The sequence below is a fragment of the Phoenix dactylifera genome, unplaced genomic scaffold, assembly GCF_009389715.1.
Source record: "Phoenix dactylifera cultivar Barhee BC4 unplaced genomic scaffold, palm_55x_up_171113_PBpolish2nd_filt_p 001050F, whole genome shotgun sequence".
NCBI classification, from domain to species: Eukaryota; Viridiplantae; Streptophyta; class Magnoliopsida; order Arecales; family Arecaceae; genus Phoenix; species Phoenix dactylifera.
Genome location: NW_024068401.1, coordinates 1 through 20,774, shown reverse-complemented (window position 1 = coordinate 20,774; position 20,774 = coordinate 1). Strand labels below are relative to the sequence as shown.

At 38.7% G+C, this 20,774-nt stretch overlaps 2 protein-coding genes across 6 annotated transcripts; both read left to right on the top strand.

Annotated features, from left to right (window-relative positions):
* The first annotated feature begins 451 nt into the window (after window positions 1–451).
* Window positions 452–13,132, top strand: LOC120107866 (protein NPGR1-like). Of its 5 annotated transcripts, none has more exons than XM_039121374.1 (6): window positions 452–544; window positions 1,416–1,842; window positions 1,941–2,199; window positions 4,834–6,050; window positions 6,205–6,352; window positions 12,415–13,132. In XM_039121374.1, the coding sequence occupies exons 2-6, from the start codon at window positions 1,645–1,647 to the stop codon at window positions 12,723–12,725; spliced, it is 2,133 nt and encodes a 710-aa protein (XP_038977302.1). In that variant the 5' UTR covers window positions 452–544; window positions 1,416–1,644; the 3' UTR covers window positions 12,726–13,132. The 5 variants fall into 5 exon arrangements, 4 of the variants coding, with proteins under 4 accessions (XP_038977302.1, XP_038977301.1, XP_038977300.1 ...); XM_039121373.1 differs by lacking the exon at window positions 452–544 and adding an exon at window positions 582–806; XR_005509477.1 differs by lacking the exon at window positions 452–544 and adding an exon at window positions 6,447–6,550 and having other exon boundaries at window positions 1,034–1,842; window positions 12,415–12,819.
* A 2,116-nt stretch (window positions 13,133–15,248) lies between these two features.
* On the top strand, window positions 15,249–16,325 carry LOC120107865 (F-box protein At5g07610-like). The gene has a single exon (XM_039121367.1). The coding sequence runs from the start codon at window positions 15,249–15,251 to the stop codon at window positions 16,323–16,325; it is 1,077 nt and encodes a 358-aa protein (XP_038977295.1).
* Window positions 16,326–20,774: the final 4,449 nt, after the last annotated feature.

Genomic DNA, 20,774 nt, shown 5'->3' with positions numbered 1-20,774 from the left:
AGGAAGGTTTACCAAATTATTCTACCTAGCAAACCTATCTTTATTTTAATCCCAAACAGGCACCAAAAGTGTACCACTACGATCATAAAGAAAGGTGTCAGCATTGGTGGGTGGTAAAGGCCTTGTCTCTCACCAGCCCACCTCCATTCCTGCAGACAGAAACTTCACAATGTCAAACAAATGGCCAGGATTGCCTTTTGAATTGGAAATCATGTGCACATTTTAAAAACTGTCCTCACTCTAATCAAGCACCATTCCACCATTAATTACCACAAGAGGAATCCAAAGCACATAAAAAGAAAAAAACGTTACATCTATCTCTCTGTAAAATGTCTCATTCAAATTGGAATATTTTTGAGGGTTCAAGCTAAAGTTTAAACCAAGAGAGAGAGAAGGGAGGTAAAGTGGAGCAGTTTTTTTCTTTTAGTAGTGCGTTCTCTTCTGGGTGTCTTTTTTGCTGGAACTTTTCCATCCCCAGCCTTTCACCTCCCCTTTTGTCTCTCTGCGAATCTTACGCTGCTCGATTCCTTTCTGGCCCTGAAAGGTGTTGGACATTGGCCGCTTCTCCCAACCTCGCGTCCCTTTCTTGCTCTCTGCTTCATTTTTATTTTTTTTAAAAATAACAATGAGAGTTTTTGTGTGCTGTTTGGATCTTGGATCCGATAAATTTGGTCTGTTGGATTTCACGGGGCCCATGTCTGATGTGATCCCCCCTTTTCTTTCGCTCCACTAGCATTGGAAACGTCCCTCTCTCTCTCTCTCTCTCTCTCTCTCTCTCTCTCGGAAGTTTCTTGGGGATTTCGGAGGTGGGATGTTCGAGGGGTTTGGTTTTGTGCATGAATTGCGTTTTCAAAATAGTTGATCTTTAGCGTATTGGATGTGATGATGAGCGAGGAATGAAATGCTTATAGTGGTTTTTTTTTTAAAAATTAAATGGGGGATGGATTTAAACTTAAAAGGTGTTCTAGCATTTACTTTTGATTTGAAAGGCTGAGTAACTTTTGTTTCCTTTTTCTTCTTATTGTTTCTTTCATAATTTGCTTGTTTTTAAGTGTTTGGTTATAGTGGGTGGTGGGTCAGTGGATCATCTCATGACCCTCTGAATGGGGCTCTTTTGATTCATGTGAAATGTTGGGATAAAGGAACCAAAAGAGGGGCATAAGCAATCATGTAAAAACATGGTTCCTTGTGGAGTTACAGTCTTTTTTTCTTATTTGTATCTAAAGTTTTCTGTTGTTTGGTTATGGGGTTTTAATGTTCAGTTTGCATTCAAAATTTGAATCCTTGGTTCAAATAATTTTGATGGGTTCATATATCAGATGTTTCGGGTGTTCTGCTTTAGTCTTCCTTTTCACTAATTGCTCATTGCATTTTGCTGTCAAATAGCTTACTTCTTCTTCTTCTTCTCTTCTTAGATCTCCTAAAGGACTACCAGAAGATGATGATCTTATCAGGCTGGTAGTGGCTTATTTGTAGATTGCCTCTTCAGCACCGAAACAAGGAAGCTGAGCAAATTCCTCAAAAGAATCGACAATCTAGTATATAGGCTACTCTGTTAATGGAATTGTTGATCAGAGAGCATAGGTGTTATTAGCAGCTGATCACTGAATGAGCTGAACCACATTGCGGTACGAATCCATCACCATGCTGTGCACTTGCTCAGGACAGCAGTTCCAGTTTGAAGAGAATGAGATGCCTCAGTCACCGGAATCTCTTGCGACGAGGGACTTCTCTGTCAGTGGCCTCTCATCGAAAACAGGAGATTGGGACTCAAAGTTTGATGATAGCCAAGTAGATGATGTAGAATCTACCCTAAAAGAGACTCTATCGTTGAATTACGAGGTTCTTTTACTTCATCATTAAGTTCATTTCTGTGCATCCAAACTTCATATCCCTAATTTTCATTTTTATTATTTGATAGCATTTTTATGTTGTAATAGGAAGCGCGGGCATTGTTAGGTCGATTGGAGTATCAGAGAGGAAATTTTGATGCAGCATTGCAAGTGTTTCAAGGGATTGATATTCGTGGCTTGAGGCCAAGGATCATCAAAGCTATTGCTGAAAGAACTCAGCATAGAAAGACTCGTCCCAAAGGGGAAAACCTGCAGGTGAATGTAATGTCGATGCATTCAGTTAGCCTTCTTCTTGAAGCAATATTGCTTAAATCCAAGTCTTTGGAGCAGCTTTGTCGACATAAAGGTAATATGAGTTTTTAATCACTTTGGTTAAGGTTACTTTCAACTTTAGTTTTTAACCCTGTATTTGTGATTTTAGTTTGCATTTTTCATGTGGGCTTTGTTGTATGCTTTTTGCACTTATGTCAACCTGACAAGATTTAGTTACTTGTAAAACTGGTAGAAAAATCCGATGAGCAAGTTCTTTGTTATGATTTGTACTGCTTGCTAACTGTCTAGTCAAGCTAAGCGAGAAGATATGCATACCTTGTTGCATGAAAAAAATTTACATAAGAAGGTTGATTTACTTAACGTTCCAACGGAACAAGCAAAAGAAAACATATAGTCAATTAGAAATGTGGGGAATATATGAAATGGTTTTTGTTTTGCTGAAGTATACAATGATAAATCGAGTGCTGCCCAAATAATCCAAAAGTCATATGTTCCAGAGTTTCTAAGGCCTTTGCTGCTTCGCAACCAATGAGTATCTAAGGGAGAAACAAGGACTTGCAAGTGTCTGAAAGGATACCATTTGCTGAGAAGATAATGGAAGAATGTATCGAGAGAAGGTGATAAAGTGGGAATACTGAATTCCACGAGGAAAATGTAAGATTGAAATTTCTATATTAACATTCTTTAGAAACATACAAATAGATAATATGGGAAGGTATAAGTTAATAACCTTTTTCAAGAAGTTATTGTTAAGAGAGAGAAGGAGGGGATGGTTAAATACGCAACGATAAGGATTGCATAAGAATGAAATTCTAAATGATTCAACCGATTGTAATGACCAATATTGAATTCAACATTAGTAAGGTCTGACATTTGGATCAACAAGCATATATGATTAGTCACAACACTCATCTGTCCGTTCAGAAGTCCACTGAACCTGAACATGCTGCTATCTGGGAATACTAGATCTAGATGTTCCCTAAAAGAACACTTCAGACACCCTTACTTGGAACCACTAGGGTCTCGTGTGCACTATGCCCTCATTAACTTCCACAGTGCCATCTTGCATTCAGAAATCCATGGACCCAAACTTTTAGGGCCAATGTTGAATCCACGCATTGCATATTAAATCCTATCTGAAGCCAAAACTGTTGCAACTTGCATAACATATTGAACAAATGAAACATGAGGTTTAAGTGTGAAATGGAGACCTTTTTTTTTTGCTTTCCTCTTTTGTCCTTTTTATTTGAAAGGCCTAGGCTTTTACCGTCTTACAACCATTCTCTTAAGCACGTATGCACTGCAATCCACTAATGCCAAGGAATGAAGGCAAGCAGGGGATTGTTCCTGTCCAACACATTGTAGATGAAGAGGAAAGGCTGTACTTGGACAGCCAGTTGGCAGGGGCATTAACATCTTGGTATATCTAGGCAATTTTACTATGAGGAAATTCACGATAACTGATAATATGTCCTGTAGAATATGTGGTGATCCATTACTCCATTCTCTCTCTTCCTCAACTGCCCAACAACCGTTGCTGAGTCCCCTTCTATCTATAAGTCGGTTCCCCTGAAATTGGTTGTAATTTGTCTTGGACTGTCCCATACAGCCTATTGCCCCAACAAATAACATGCATCCCACATGACCTCATAGGATGAATCCTACACCTTTACCACCTGTTAGGTGATGAAATGCCCTGTCAGTCATAAAAACAACTACAGCATTTTTGACGAGGTAGCAAAATAGTTCTGTAGCATTCCGTTGTTTTATAGTTTGGTGACAAAATTAAATTTGTGCCACTAATAATTTTTCTTTTAAAAAAAGAGAGCATACTTATGAGGAAGCCTCAACTATTATATAATTCAATAATAGAAAAATCAAATTTAATTCTCTATAATTTTACTATTTCTTTAGTACAAGGAAAAAGCAAAACCATAAACAAGAAAGTAAAATCTTAAAAACCTTGTGTCGACTATGAACTAATGCTTCATAACCTGACTCAAAAATAACCTGAAATGGCAATGAAATAGCAGGCATTTCACTTCTTAAAAAAGTAATTTACCTAAAATTCCTTCCTAGATTCTAAAAATCAATTTTCATAACCAAATGTGACATATGCTATGCTTAAATGTGGTCTGAATTTGACCTCATACTTATTTTCTTAGTCAGCTTCTCAGTCAGGTGGACTAAGTTCAACGAGTATGGAACTACATAGGACATGCCTGATAACAGTCAGATCTTAAATGATGCTTTTAATTTGGTGCAAGAGTTAATCTTTTAGATTCTTATATAATCTGGGTACAAAGAATTCTGTGTGGAATAATATGGCAATTCTAAAATCTTGCTCCTGATCCAGCACCCTCTTCTTGAGAGTTCCAAGCCCCTTTTCAACCAAGCATAGATTGCTAACACTGTCTGTTAGAATCTACCCTAGTTCAAAAAATATCATATCCGTCACTAGTTTTTAATCATCCAAAGTTATTAAAAAAAGGGCAAGCACATCTTAATTATATTAATTGAATAATATTCGGCATACATATTTTCTTTGAGCTCTTGTATCCAAAATATTTTGAGAGGACAGAAATACAAATATACCTGGATTCCTTTGTGTTAAGCTGAAGAAAAGTTGAATTTCGTATTTGCTCGACATTGTATTGACTAGTATAATAGCCAATGTTTATGTGATGCTTACGTTCGCATCTGACAGATGCTGCACTGGAATGCAAAAATATCCTGGACATTGTCGAAGCCGCATGGCCTCATGGTATGCCTGAGGGAATTAGAGGTGAGTCTAAACTGAAGGACATGCTTCACAAAGCACTGGAATTGCTTCCTAAGCTTTGGAAACAGGCTGGTTTTCTTGAGGAAGCTATTTCTGCGTATCGCCGTGCTCTTGTTAGGCCTTGGAGTTTAGATCTGAAAAGGTTGGCTAGCTTACAGAAAGACTTGGCAACAATTTTACTATATGGTGGTGCTGAAGTACCCCTGCCTCCACAGTTTCAACAAGTTTGGGGACATATGATCCCTACAAGTAACATAGAGGAAGCAATACTGTTGTTGCTGATACTCATGAGAAAGGTAGCTTTTCAGGAAATAAATTGGGATGCTGAGATCATGGATCATCTCATACATGCACTTTCATTATCTGGACAATTTGAACTTTTGGCAGGACACGTAGAACAAGTGTTGCCAGGTATCTATAGCAGAGGTGAAAGATGGTATCTTCTTGCACTTTGTTACAGTGCTGCAGGACTAGATGATGTTGCATTGAACATTTTAAAAAAAGGTTTGTGTCATTCAGAAAGGAAGCACAAACTGCATCTACCATCACTTTTATTAGGAGCAAAGTTGTGTTATAAAAATCCAAATCATGCTTGTGAAGGGACAAACTTTGCGATGAAGGCAATTGAATTTACTAATAATCAGGAAAAACATTTAAGGGGTGTTGCCAGCCACTTGCTTGGTGTTTGCTATGGATATTGTGCTAGGTCTTCCATCTCTGATTCACAAAGACTGAGGTTACAGAGTGAATCTCTGAAGTCACTACACTGTGCTGCAACTATTGAGAAAGATTGTCCTGAGGTCATATATAGCCTCGGGAGGGAGAATGCATTGCAACGAAATCTTAACACAGCTGTTGAAAGTGCTATAAGATATCTGGATATGGTGGCTGGGAGCTCAGTGAGTGGCTGGAAACTATTAGCTCTTGTAGTATCTGCAGAGCAGAACTTCAAAGAGGCTGAAGCAATAGTTGATCTTGCTATAGATGAGACTGGAAAAATGGATCATTTGGATTTTCTACGGTTAAAAGCTTTACTTCAGGTTGCTCAGGAACAGCCCAGGAATGCGATAGATACTTACAGAATTCTGCTTGCCATGATTCAGGCGCAGAAGGAACTTAAGTCTTGGAGCAACAATTCTGAGGTGTGCATCCCCTTTTGGATTATATTTGCAATGATCAAATTAGCTGACATGATCTTTGTCATCTAAACTGTTTGGTGTTTTTTGCTGCCTTTTCTGTTTCTAGTGTCATTGTTCTCAATTGCTCTGTCTCCATCTTTCTATCTGTTTTGGGCAGGTTAAAGCAGTAAAAGATTTAGAAACAGAAGCATGGCTAGATTTGTCGTTCATTTATACAAAACTCGAATCATGGACTGATTCGTATGTTTGCTTGGAAAAAGCCAAATCTGTTGAAATTTTCTCTCCGAAGTGCTGGCATGCAACAGGTTATTATACTATCTAAGAACTTGATTATAATGTATCTTATTTCCTTTTTATTCTGTCTACTAGTAATTTATCAGCTGTCTACATGCCTGACAGTAAATACCAAACCATGAAGGCTTCTAAGGTGGAATTAGATGTTCTCATCCTATTAGGCATATCAAGCATCTTTTTCAAGAGAATCAAGAAATGTTGGAAGCATGGTAAACATTCTGCATCTACCTGGAGCAACTATGCCAAATTATACACAACTATATCATTTTGCTCAAAATACATAGAACCATACAATGGACATGCCTCAAGGGTTGCACAGTATATAATCAAATATGTATAGATATTTAGTAATATGTAGAGGTACAAAATAACAACTTAAAAACTCCCTTAAAATCAAGGAGGATCATATACCAAGGGTTCCAGTTATAATACTAATTGCTATGGGGATGCAGGACTTGGCATCATACATGCACACCAACAGATTTTGAAGCGACCCTTCAAACTTCTGTTCTAACATTTAGATAGATCATTTAGAATATGAAGAGTAAGGAAGTCAGCCGGAGGCTGGTTGGAAATATGGTATCACCTTCTCTTTCTATGGAACAATGATAAACAAAATGATAGTGAGTCTTAATATAACTGTTTCTTTCATGAAACTTTTAGTTGTCCACTAGTCATCAAAATAAAGGTGATTAGCAACAAGATCGTGAAGCCTGAAATTCTTTGTGGAAGTCTACACCATGATGTGGTTCTCTGATTTGATTCTCTAGCATGGACTGTACTGGTATTCTTGCTTTTTCATGTACAAATGTGTCATCCAAGGAAATGGAGACACCATACTATTTGCCTAGAGTTTTTCCAGTAAGAAGCAGCAGCACCAGCATGATGGGGCTCAGTAATGAAGTCAGTTAGAATACTGATGGTGAGAGGTGAGGTAGCTTGTAAATACCATAAGTGAATTCGATTCAATCTCTTCAGCTCTGGGATCATCTAATATTCTAATTGCTTCACCATGAATAGGGCAAAGTTAATGCTGCCTATATTAGCAAAATAAATTTGAAGGTAAACAATCTTAGTGCTACGCTTGTGGTCAAGAGGGATGATGCTATACTTCTCCTTGGTACTAAGTACACACCATCTTTTTGTTAGCATTTAACAAGACTAGAGAGTCAACTGAGAAAATGGAAATTTCAGTAGTAGGGCATGAACAGTGACATATATTAATGATCATATTAACCATAGAGATGTCATGGAGAACGATGAAAGAATTGATGTAAGCATCATTGAAGAAGGGACAAACTGGTGATGCTTGGTTGACTGAGCACAATGTGGTCAATAATACACTGAAAGATCTTGTAAACAACCTTGGTGATGCCATGTTAAGAAAACCTGTGGTAGATATATTGAGGAAGCTCAAAAGAAATCTGAAAAGTGGTTGCTTTTTAGTGAATTGTCGATCTTTGGGAAAATCTGCTAAAAATAGCATGACCATATGTTTTGGAACAAGGCCACCCATAGGGCTGGATAACCTAAGTTTTTCAAACTTCAAATATATGAGGCTATCAAGACAATATACATTTACTGGAAGGCTGCTTGTTGCTCAGGCACTTTGTGAAAGGAAAGCATTGTTTGCAGTAGGCCATTATTCAATAAAGTTACTGGGGGTAGTTGAGATTGTGGCTAAAACAGAAAGTTCTTGTAGTCAACAAGTCATGTATGGTAAGACAAGCCACCAAAGAAGGCTTATAGTACTCAAATGGGGCAAAGTATATTGAAACAATTGACAGGCACATTAATTTGATCATCATCATCAAGCAGATATTACCAAAGGATCCAATTTTCCATCCAAGCAGCTGTGGACCTTATTCTAGTTGAGAAGAACCAATAGAAAAATCAAGCAGATATTGCCAGAGAATTTTAAGTACCGAACCATATTGGTCTACATCTAGCATACCGCATACCACACTAGATTGATAGGGAATCGGCGCTAGGTGCATCCGTATACCAAGGGTTGCACCATACCTACAATTGTTACAAACTATACCAATTGAGTGCTCGTATGGATACTGAAATCAACATATAAAGCTTTGAATATTATGGCCAACTTTAAATCCGATGTCAATTCTCTAGAAATTAGTGTCATCCTAGCAAGGTGCAACCCTCCAAATCTCTCCTAGAGTTTGAAAAATGGGAAGATAATAACTTTTGATATAGGGAATTGTGTTCATCTCTAAGGCACAAACCGACCAAAAAACCAAATAAAATGCAGTCCCATGCCCTTAGATGTAATAATATTGAGAACTAATTAGCATTAACCCGGCTATGTTTAATATTTAGATTGAGATGCTAAATAAGGAATATATTTATGCATCTGTAGCACATAACCCGAGGGCTTGTTTGATTAATCTAGCAGGATTGGCTAAATTTCTCGCTGGATTCATGGATTGTGCCATCCATTTAATTATGTCTCATATCAACCCTACACCTCCTAGCCTAAATCCTATGGGAAGAAAAAAAGACCTTTATAAAGGTCTTTTTTCTTATTATAGGCCTATGGGCCCACAGACTAGGATTTAGGCTGGGACTTGAGTAGGCCCTTAGAAGATGTGGGTTGGGTAGGTTAACAGGATATTGCTGCAGGAATATCCAACCAGGCTCTAAGTGGTGAAAACTAGTTTTTTTTCCTCTATAATTGGTGGGCCTACAAATGTTAAATTGACGAACCACTAATTCACTCTAAATCTCACTAGTTTGTTATCTGATGTCTCTTACCTTTTTCTTTTCAATGTTTTCTCGATTAAATTATTTGGTATTGAAGCAAGAGACGTCAAAATCTACAAGATAAGGATTTTATTTTATTTTACCTTTTGAAAATAATTGTGGTAAGCATTTACCGTTTTCCTCAACATTTGAAAGTGGTACCTCCTCCCAACAAAATAGGGATGCTACACTGGGCTATACCATAGCTTGCACTATGAAGAGTTTGTTAACTCTGTAGTCTGTACACTTACTTTTTGTTTGGTCTCTTCATCAAGTAGTTGTATTTGAATGTAGGGGATACTTGCCCTTGATGGATTCCTTTTTACCATTGACCTTATTGATGAACCCAAGTCATTCTACCTATGTGTATGCACCATATGTCTTCCAAATTCTTTATTATTATTCTGACCAGTCTGATTATTTTTAAGTGGTTGGAATACCTGGAGTATATTTCAGAATAATTTGTATGTTAGTGCCTATTAAATGAAAGGATTTGTCTACTGGGATCTAAAGGATGAAAGGTTTTTCATTTCCACTCATATTGTTATAAGTTTTAGTGTCTGTCCAAGGGTTTTTCCAAGCAATGGTTGTGATGAAAAGATGAAATCGTTAATGTGACGGACTTAATAAAGAAACAGACGAGTACTCGTCAAATGATTGATCATGTATATAGTGAGAGAAGAATAATCTTTGTGACATATGGTGTGATATATATAATTCTTACACATGATGGCTTAGTATGGGACCTAGTTGCTGTTATTTCTAATTTGAGTCTTCAAAAATCAACTTGGCTTGGAGAGACTGCTATGGTGCAGGTCTACATGGTTTATGAAGTTTAGTAATCAGACCAAGCAATTCTACACTTGGGAATTTGATGAGGAGATCTCAAGATTTGCTTGTGGTGCTCATTAAGGATGATGTATAAATCTAGTGTTTACTTGATCCATTATGTATAGGTCTAATGCAGAAAAATAGCAGCAGGTGGCAATGATTAAGATGTCAGTTGTCTTTCTTATGTTGGTCAACAGCTGACAAGATACATTTACAAGATTTTGTGGACAGTGAACTTCATTAGTGTGAAAGATACACGATAGTGTTGAAAAATATGCCAAAGGAATGATAAGGTCAAGGGTTTAGGTGCCAATGCTGGTTGTATGTTGCATTGTGCCGTACAAGCATATATCTCATGCTGTGATGGAATAAAAAACAAAAAAAGACTCAGCACTATCTGTTTAATTAAAAATAAAAAAAATAATTAATGAGTGTCATGCTGACTCATGCTGGGTGCTGGTACTGGCCCAATGTGTTTCCTGCTAGTCAGCACAGAACCACATGGTTTGATTCTTGAAACCTTGGATAGGATACATTAGTAATACTATTTTTGTGCTACTTTTAGTTGCCTTGAAGCAGAGATAAATATACTTTGAAAACTTAAACAAATAATTCGATCCTATAATATGGTGCTGCCCTCTTTGCTTAGCAACCAAAGGTTTTGGGTTCTAGTCTTGGGGGGTGCATCCCCGAGAATTTCGACTTTGATAATTATAGTGTGGGCAGGTTTCTCTCCTTTTTTCTTATAAAATAGTTTGACCCTTCATTATTGTGTCATGCATCAAAATGAACACATCTTTTGCTTGTGAACATAAGCACGTGTTATATTTATTTATTTTTAGTTACTAACCCAATAATTAGCATTATGTAATATTAAAAACAATCCAAAACACAGATGAAGAGCTAACATATAAAATGAAAGCTACTGATTTTTCCTTTCTGTATGATTTTTTAATTAAAACAACCTTAACAATTGGTGTGCCTTGAAAGGACAGTAATCTGTCAGATATTAATACCTCAAAAATGATCTCCAAGTAGAGTAACTTTTGCTGGGCTGTTTTACAATTGGGATAATGTTGTGGTCCTTGCTGTTTCTCTATCTATTATCGTCCATTGTTATTGATTCTGAAATTAGACTTAAACCATAGAGCATAGTGGCAATGGCAAAATATCATGGTCATGACTGTTTCTCTATTATCTCCCATCCTTAGTAACTATGAACTTAGACTTAAAACTACAGTGATCACCGAACCTATCCGAATCAAGCAATTCGGCCCATCCTAAACCGAACTGATGCCAAGGCGAGACAGTTTAGCAGGTTGGGTCAAGCAATTCGGCCCATACTAAACCGAACTGATGCCAAGGCGAGACAGTTTAGCAGGTTGGGGTCGGTTCGGTTTTAAAATTATCTCCCCCCCCCCCCCCCCCCCCCCCCAAAAAAAAAAACCAAATTCAATGGTTTGAGAGCCTTCGAGGGCTTTCTTGTTTGCTTTGCTGCTGGACCTCGCTTGCTCCCCCCTCTTCGATGCCGGCCATCACCGGTATACTTCTCCTCTCCCTCTTTGCCAGATGTTGCATGCTCCCTGCTCTTCGATGCTGCGACATCATCACCAGCAAGCCTCCTCTTTCTCCTCTTTTCTCCCTGCCTCTCTCTCTCTTCCTCTTATCTCCTCCCTTTGCCCTTTTCTTTACCTATTTTGATGCCTTGGAATGGCACGGTATGGACTTGTACCATACCAAAATGGTTGCTGGCTAATATAAGTCCTGGGACCGTTCTGGCTCAAAAGTGTATCCGAAGCATAGCTGGAATAGCAGTCCTGAAGAAAACATCATCATGTACTTTTGACATAATGCCTGAATTTTTGTTTCTTTAGCATTTTTTTGCCTTTTTGTTAGGTACTTATATCTTCCCCTCTCCAAGGAAATTCCTCCAGTAGTTGATGATGCATGTATTGCCTGAAAATCTTTTTTTGATGGAAACCTGACACCAATATTAAGAGCTTACAGAAGTATTATTATTGATGCCTTTTTTTTCAACAGTAATTTATCATGATATCCACTATCTCTATTGAAGATACATGCCAGTTTAGCTGCAGAAGATGGAGCCTTACAGGTTGAGTACGACTTTAAGTACGTGTTTCTTGGATTTCCTTTCCAGGATAAGAAAAATAAAAATTATTGAACTAGATATTGTATATACCTGTGTTCGTGTCCAAGTCTATGAGGATAGATAATTTGCACAAACCTCATTCTTTAATATACTGTCTGAAAATGCTCGCGATGTTTCATGATAGAACCTTCTTTAATATCTAGTTAATGAAATGCTTTGTTAAAAAACATTTTTTGGTCAGCCTCCTATGACAGTCTACAAGGATGCTCTTTCACTTTAATCACAATTCTGTGTTAATGTTAGATCATCTCTGTCACCAGCTTACTGCTGTGTGGTCTGATCGTCTATTTAAGCATTGTTGGGTGCCTGCAGGCATGTTACTGGAAGCTCAGTCATTGCACATAGATGCTTTGGTAGCTTATTCAGTTGCACTCTCGCTTGAACCAGACTATGTTCCAAGCATGGTTTCTATAGCAGCTGTTCTAAGGATGTTTGGAGGGAAATCACTGTCACTTGCAAGGAGCTTTGTAATGAATGCTCTCCGTCTAGAACCAACAAATCATAATGCCTGGTTGAATCTTGGTTACATCTCAAAAGCAGATGGTTCACTGCATCAAGCAGCAGACTGTTTCCAAGCAGCTTACGAGCTGAGGCAATCATCTCCTGTGCATAAATTCACTTGAACTCTTTCCAACCATCACATATGACAGGTCCTCAAGTGGAATGTTGAAATTTACCGCCAAAGCGAGCCAGTAAACAGTGAACAGCTATAGGCACTGACATCATTTTGCAGCTGTTTCTCTCATTCAGAAGTCTTATGTACATAGTTCTTAAGAAATAGAAGGATACTTGTTCAGATTCTCAAGCCTTAACGCCTCACAAAATGATCTGTGGCAGCTCTAGCATTAGTGTATCTCCCGGAGTTTTCTTCTCTCGTGGATGTATGAATCTTGTAAGGTCATGTTGAGTACATATTGTTGTAGATGTGAAGAACAGAGCTCATCTTTTATATCTGATTTGATTTTATTCTTCTTTCTTGACAAAAACAGTAATGCTATGTACAATGAGAGAGCACATCTTTCTTTGCAGACTATGATTGAATCTTACCTTCTCAACAATAAATTTGTTCCGGTCCAGGTCCCATTCAGAGTGCTTCCATGAATTGAAGATACTACGAGTAGGAGGATCATCTGCCGTAATATTTTTTCTTCTATCTGTCTATATTTGATGATAGTCTTTATATTCTGCTCAGTATTTCTGCTTAAATCAGAAATCCTTAATACGCTAATCAGATTGATGCAGTCTAAGGCATTGCCAGTCTGCGTGGTTTGATTTGATCTTTCTTTACTTGAATGCTTTATTGGGAGGTCTTGTTTATCATGTCCAGCTTAGGAAACATCATAAGAACATCCAAAGGAATGAACAATTCAATTATAAACGCCATAACTTTTTGGAGCCTCTGTAAACATGATTTAGCTTAATTGCTGATGACTGAGAATTCTTACCGTTGTAGGCGCAGTGAGTCTATCCAGGTATCTCACCAAACAAATTAAGCTGGTGATGATGTTTGGTGGGTGCACTAGAATTAGAAGGTTATGGGCATCTGTGGTTGGAGCTATCCCTCATTGTGTAGCCTATTACTTATTTCCATGCATTGCTGTCTCTACTTGCAAATACTCATGTATGGCTTTATTTGGCACCGCTCAGTTTTGAACCCAAGAGTAAGACCTCCCACTTGTCTCATGGATGAATATTCTTAATATTTCTTCTTTGGCTTTTGAAGCAAAAGAGTAACTAGTAAAATTGTTGATAAAATGTTGGCCCAGCTGGTTGACACCATTGTCATCGAGGGCTCATTTGGTTCGCGGGAAGCATTTTTCTCTCTAGGAATATGATTCATGGGAAGAAGATTCATAGGAAGAGAATGCCTGGGAATGTACTTTTGGCATGTTTGGTTTAACATGGAAAAGTGATAGATTTTTAGAGTGCTTATATTTGGTTAACCCATCTACTTTCTTAGAAAAGTTGTGTAATTTCTTTTATGCCCTTAATAAAAGTTAGGTCTTTAATGCCTCTTTAATATTGAAAGGTTTTTTTGGAAAAAAATAAAAATGAAGTGATTCCCACCTAATGGGAAAGTAGGATTCTCATGTTTCTCATGGGAAAGACTTTCCCATGGTCTTTCCCATGAAATGTGGGAATCATATTCCTATGGGAATACAACTTTTCCATCTCTCTTCTTTGAAAACTCCACCCAAATAAGAGTCATCTTATTACTTTCCTGTTGACCACACTTTCTCTCCTTCTTTTCCTGCGAACCGAACGAGCCCTGAAGGAGTTCTGGGGTTCGACTCTGGTGGGGGCATATTACCACAATATTGTTAAAAAAGGAACAAAAAATAAAATGTTATTGAATGGTCCTTAATTAATTTCTTCTCATAAACAATCTCTTATATATATATATATATATATGGTAATCTAATCACATCTAGTCAAATATCTATCAACTTAAACACAATCTATTTATTAGGTGGGTCAAAAATTCAAACACGTAACCATTTTTTTTTGTGTTAAATAAGTGACTCAATCCGACTCATATAACTATATGGTGAATAAAGAAAATCACCCTATCTAGAATCTCAATTACAATAATATTTTACATCAATATATAGCCTAACCATATGGCGACGTAAGGAAAGTAGTGCAAGGTACAAATCAAGTAGATAAAGGAAAAATTACGTAGATGGACTTGTAGCATCTTTGATTGCTATATCCAGTACTAAATTTCGGTGGCTCTAGTGGAAAAGCTCCCTCAATCAAAATACATACCAATCCCATTGTCTCTATCTTATCTTCCATGATTTGAATTAAAGAATCTTTTGCAATTCAAATTCAATAAGATAACAGAAACGAAAGGAAAAATTATTCAAATTGATTGCGCAGGGATGACGCTACTGGGCGTATTATAATGCATGGTTTATAAAGTAATCCAACTTTCATGGAGCATAGTTGCCTTGAAATGGAATAATTTATGCAGGACCTCGATGAAACCAATGCAACTCAGTATTTATCCACATTGCCGGCCTATAGATCCTCGAAGGGGTCGCCATCCCTATAAAGAATTCAACACTTCTTCCTTGGGCTTCCAAATCTAAGTCCAATAGGAAGAGAGGAAGAAAGTAGCCTCGTCTCTCCGCTACAAGAAGATGGTTCGTTGTGTTGCCAAACTGACAGACGATCTCATGGTGGAGATTCTTTCTTGCCTGCCGACCAAATCCTTTTTCCGGTTCCAATGCGTCTCCAAGTCCTGGCTCGTCCTTTCCTCAGATCCCTGCTATCAGAATAAGTTCCCTCGTGCGGCGTCTGGGCTCTTCTTCAATGTCCCCAATGGAGGCTCGGCGCCGGTTCACAGGGCGAGGAGAGGTATCCAATATATTAACCTCTCAAACAATGATGACGATCTTTCCATCGATACCACCCTCAGTTTCTTGCCCAACATATGGAATATGGAGGTCATCAGCTCCTGCAATGGGCTGCTCCTCTGTCACTCGTGGGTTGCACAAAGCCGAATGGGTGGTGTTAAGGCTCAGTCCTTCTATGTCTGCAATCCCACCACTAGAGAATGGGCCGTTGTCCCCAAAGCAAATGATATCTATTACGGTTTCCTAGCTTTGGGCTTCGACCCTCGCATCTCCCGCCACTACCATGTCTTCCACTCCGACGTCCGCGAGATCCTTAGGTTTAAGATCTTCTCGACCAAGACAAACGAGTGGGTCGTGAGCGAAGTCTCCGATGCCAAAAAATATCACAGCCCACAAGCTACTTTCTTCGCCGGAAATTTCTATGTCACAAATGGTCTGAAACAAGCCTTAGGGGTTGATCTAGAGGGAAAGGTTTGCCGCAGAATTGATCTGCCTGAATCTGATTGGATCGAACGTCTTGGACGCTCGGGGGGTTATTTGCATTACATGCTGCAAAGCAAGGGTGAGATAAAGGTTTGGATGCTCAAGGACTACCGTCATGTCGAATGGGTGTTGAAGCATTGCATTAATATCAGAGCGATGTTGCAAATACATGGGATCCCTGAATCACAAGATGTTCATGCCTTGGATTTTCATCCAGATGTGGATGTCGTTTTCCTCCGAATAGGACGGAAGATCTTCTCATATCACTTAAATCATGGTAGTTTGGAAGAAGTTGGCGACTTGTACCATATATACGGTAAAAGATGTGCTGTTTATTCACCCCGCTTATCGAAGAGCTTTGGTGATGAGGTTGCGTGATTATTCTTGGCAACAGATCATAATGTGTTCGAGGTTTGTAAAATTTGCTATCTATTGTCTTGTGTTTTCAGCGATATGAATCCTGCCTTCATGGTTTAACTGTGAAGATACATATCAATCATGGAATATATGTTATTGTTTTGTCTTTTGAAGGATTAATAATTTGACTTGGCATCCCATTCCATTGTATGCTTCATTCTAATTCCATTCTATACTGATATTGCCTTTTTGTGGCTCCGTACTCCTCTCTTATTTTTCACTTTTTCCGTTCAAAGTATATGTTACCTGGTGTATATACATATATTGGTGAAATTGACCAAACCAACGCGTAATAGATATGATTTGGGTTTGATGCGAGTGGTACGTCATTGATTTGGAAACTCATATCAGTACTCTAATCAGGGTCTGATTTGGCTTATTATTGTCGCAGTTTAGTATACATCTGATATTAAGTATCTTGAGGATATTCCTTATTTCATTAGTTGCCTATGATTTGGTTATAATTATTAGATCTGGACTTCTAGATCTAGACAACGCCCAGTCTCGCCACTACCATTGGGAAGGAATCATTTCATCCAAGAGGGGTACCGAATGGGTCAAGAATCGATCCGTTGGAGACCGATTGCCACATAATACTGCACATCACAGGCTATTTTCTTCAGTGGGGTTTTCTATGTGACTAATGGTTTAAAGAAACTCTTGAGAGTTGATCTCGGTGAAAGATTTGTTGTAAAACTGAGATGTCCGGAGGATATCATGAGAAAGGGAATGTTACATACTCCAAGGGATTTTACATTACAGGTGCAAGGTGAGGACTGTATGAAAGTTTGAAGCCCATGGGATTCTATAACAACAAATGGTTCTAGATGCATCCTGCATGCAGGGGCGGCCCAAGCCTTAGGCGACCTAGGCGGTCGCCCAAGGCCCCGGCTCGAGAGAAGGCCCCGCGACGGCATCCTACGCTCTACCCTCCCAGCTCCCGCTCCTAGCTAGTAGCTAGCTACAGACTACATCAGAGGGTAAGGCCGCAGCCCGCAGGACGGCAGGAGCCAACGGCTACCTCGACAAGACGCGGGTCGCCGGGTGCTCTACTGTCCACTCCTCCTCAATGGCTTAATCCGATTCCATATTCCCATCGGCCATGATGCCATCACCCATCATTCCTCTCTGCCCTCTGGCTCTCTTTAAAATCTTCATCCTGCTCCACTCCTCCACTCCTCCTCTGCTCCTCATTCCTATTTCCTCAATTCTCTTCTACTCTGTGTCTCTGTTCGACTGTTCCGTGAAGGTGAAGCCGTGAAGGTGTGACTGCCTGCCGGCTGCCGCCTGGGTCGTCTACTCGTCTCCTCCTCGCCTCCCCCCGCGTGGCCGCGCCTCCGCCAGTCCGCCTCCCCGCCTCCTCGGGCCCCGGCATCCCGCGACCGTCCCCGCCTCCCCGGCATCCAGGCGGTTCCGCCGCCCGCGACCTCCTCGGCTCCTTGCCTCCCTCCCGCCTCTCGGGCCCCCGGCTCTCGTGAGGCCGTGACCCCGTCGCCCGTTGGCCCGTCCGGCTCAATCCAGCGAGCCGGCGAGGTCGTCTCCTCCGCCTGAGCGCCTCCCAGTCCCCGGACCCCGCCCGCGGCCTGTGCCGTCAATCCGTCACTCCCGTGAGCCGTGAGCCCGTGACCTCCTCCGCTCCTCGCCCGCCCCCGGCCCCGGCTCCCGTGAGGCGTGAGGCCGTGACGGCAGACGGCGTGAGCGTGACCTCCTCGCCTCCCTCCCCGGCCCCGGCTCCCGTTGTCCCGTGACCCGTCACCCCGGCGGGCCCGGCCGTCCCCTCAGCCCTCCCGTCCGTCTCACTGAGACTGAGAGACTGTCAGTCTGTGACACTGACAGTGGACTCAGTGGGACTGTGGGTGGTGGGCCTAGTGGCACTGTAGCACTAGCACAAGCTGCACAGCATATGGTGTGATCCTTCTAACCCTCCTTTTGTTGTTTGATTATATTTTCGACATCCAGTATTTAATTTCCCTAATTTTATTGCAATTTCTATAATTTTGTTACAATTTTTCTCTTCTATTTTTTCTCTTTTATATTTTAATTTGTTTGTAGTAATTATCTTAATTGTTTTGTTTGGTAATATAATTTTTATATTCAAATGTCTAATAGAAAATATGAATGTGGATATGAAAAACTTAAAAAAAAAGAAAAATCGAAAAAACTCATTCAATCTCAAAAAGGAGCTCTAGATAAATTTGTTATGACAAACAAACAAAACACTACATCAAGTTCAACTCAGGAATTAACAACTGAACAAGCACCTGAAATAGAGCTAAAAGATGACATGAAAGGAATGAAACAAAATGAGATTGACAACCATATTCATGGTGAAGAACATAATGAGAAATTAGATGAAGATAGGATAAATAAGAATAGTGTAGAGCTTAATGAAATTAGTTCTATTTCTACAAATATATACGATCCTGGTCAATGGAAGCAAATCGATACAAGGTTGAGAGATCTATTAGTAGAAAGAGGTCCAATTAGAGATTATGATCTTCATTTTCCTAAGGATGAAAATAATAGGCACTTCTCTACGCTACATTACATTCGTAAATTACCTAATGGTGAAAAATATGATAGAAGATGGTTAGTGTATTCGAAGGAATTGGATAGAGTATATTGTATTCGTAAATAGAAACTAGTACCCCTATTGATACTTTAAGTTTTATTAAAAAAACAGATTCTTTTCCAAATGCATTCATTGCTTATAGGATATTGTTAACAATACCTGTAACAGTTGCTTCTGCTGAAAGAAGTTTTTCAAAATTAAAGTTGATAAAAACTTATTTGCGGTCAACTATGTCACAAGAAAGATTAAATGGATTAGCTATATTATCGATTGAAAATAATATTTTAATGAATCTTGAGTACAAAAGTTTGATTAGTAATTTTGCATCTCAAAAAGCTAGACGGATTATTTTTAAATAAATTTTTAAAGTATTTTATACTTATTAAAAATTTATTATTATTATTATTATTATTTTAAAAAAGGTCTTATTTAGTGAGTTCGCCCTAGGCCCCCAAATGCATTGGGCCGCCCCTGCCTACATGGCAATTTAGATATGGAGAGTCCAGTACCTTATCTTTTCTATTTAATTCTTACCGCATCACCTTTGTTAAAAGGATACATGGCATCATTAATGCTAATATCAATGTCATTCAATTCTTATCATCATCACATTTTCTAAATCGATACGTGGCAAGGGATGATGAGGACTGTATCTCTTTTTACATTCAGTTCTTGCTGTGATCCCAATTTCTACGGGTAAATCAAGTAACATCTTTACCATTCAATGCTTAGAACAAGCAACTTCTATAAATCAATTCCACCGAAAGAAAAACTTCTCTGATTCAATGGTATCTATGGTGGGAACATTTAGTTTCATATCTTTCCATACCATAGTCATCTTTTTTTTTTGGAAAAATCTACTACCATATCTTTCCAATTCAAATCTTACCATAATCACAGTTTCTACATTATATGGCATCTAATAGAAAAATTCAGTGCCGTATCTTTTCCATTCAATTCTTACCGTAATCACCATTTCAATGGAAAAAAAGTGTAGAGCGTATCTTTTCCGGTTTAATTCTTGGCATAATTCCCTCCACCATTTGGCTCTTACCGTAATTACAGTTCTTAGGGAAATTCTAGTTTTATTTCTTTCTATTTCGATTCTTACCATAGTCACTTTTCTAAATTGTGAAAAATTAAACGACCGTATATATTTTTTTCAATTAATTTTTTTGGGCGTAATCACCTTTCGCAGCTTCTATGGGAAAATCTAATTATATCTTTCTAATTAATTCTACATAATCACTTGATACAAGGCATCTAAATGTAAAAGTTTAGTGCTACATCTTTCCATCCGGTTCTTAGAATAATCACTATTTCAATGGAAAAACTAATATTTTTTTTTTAGTATTGTATCTTTCCCATCCAGTTCTACGATATTTTCTCACTCTTTTCTGAGAGAATATGAAGGGTTACCAGCTCGAGTAATTTCTTGAGAACATAAATTTTAATATGACGTATTGGAAACTCAAATGAAAACGACTTCCATAATCTTTACTAATTGAATCAGACATCTTTCTTATTAAACCAGTTGACATCCACGTATCTTTCTCATTCAATTCTTGACATAATTAAATTTTCTAAATCAACAGAAGACATTTATGATGGAAAAAACCCAGAGGTTCGATAATTTATAAAAAAAAAATAAATCTAACATAAATTACCGCATCATTAATAAGTAATATACATGTAAGGAATTTTAATTTTAAAAATCGTTTCAGTTATAACTAGAAGTATAGATCTCCGCGGATTCTAGACGCATCTCTCACCACCACCATGTCCTAGCTTCGATGACGACGACGGGATCTCCAGGTTTACGATCTTCTCGACTAAAA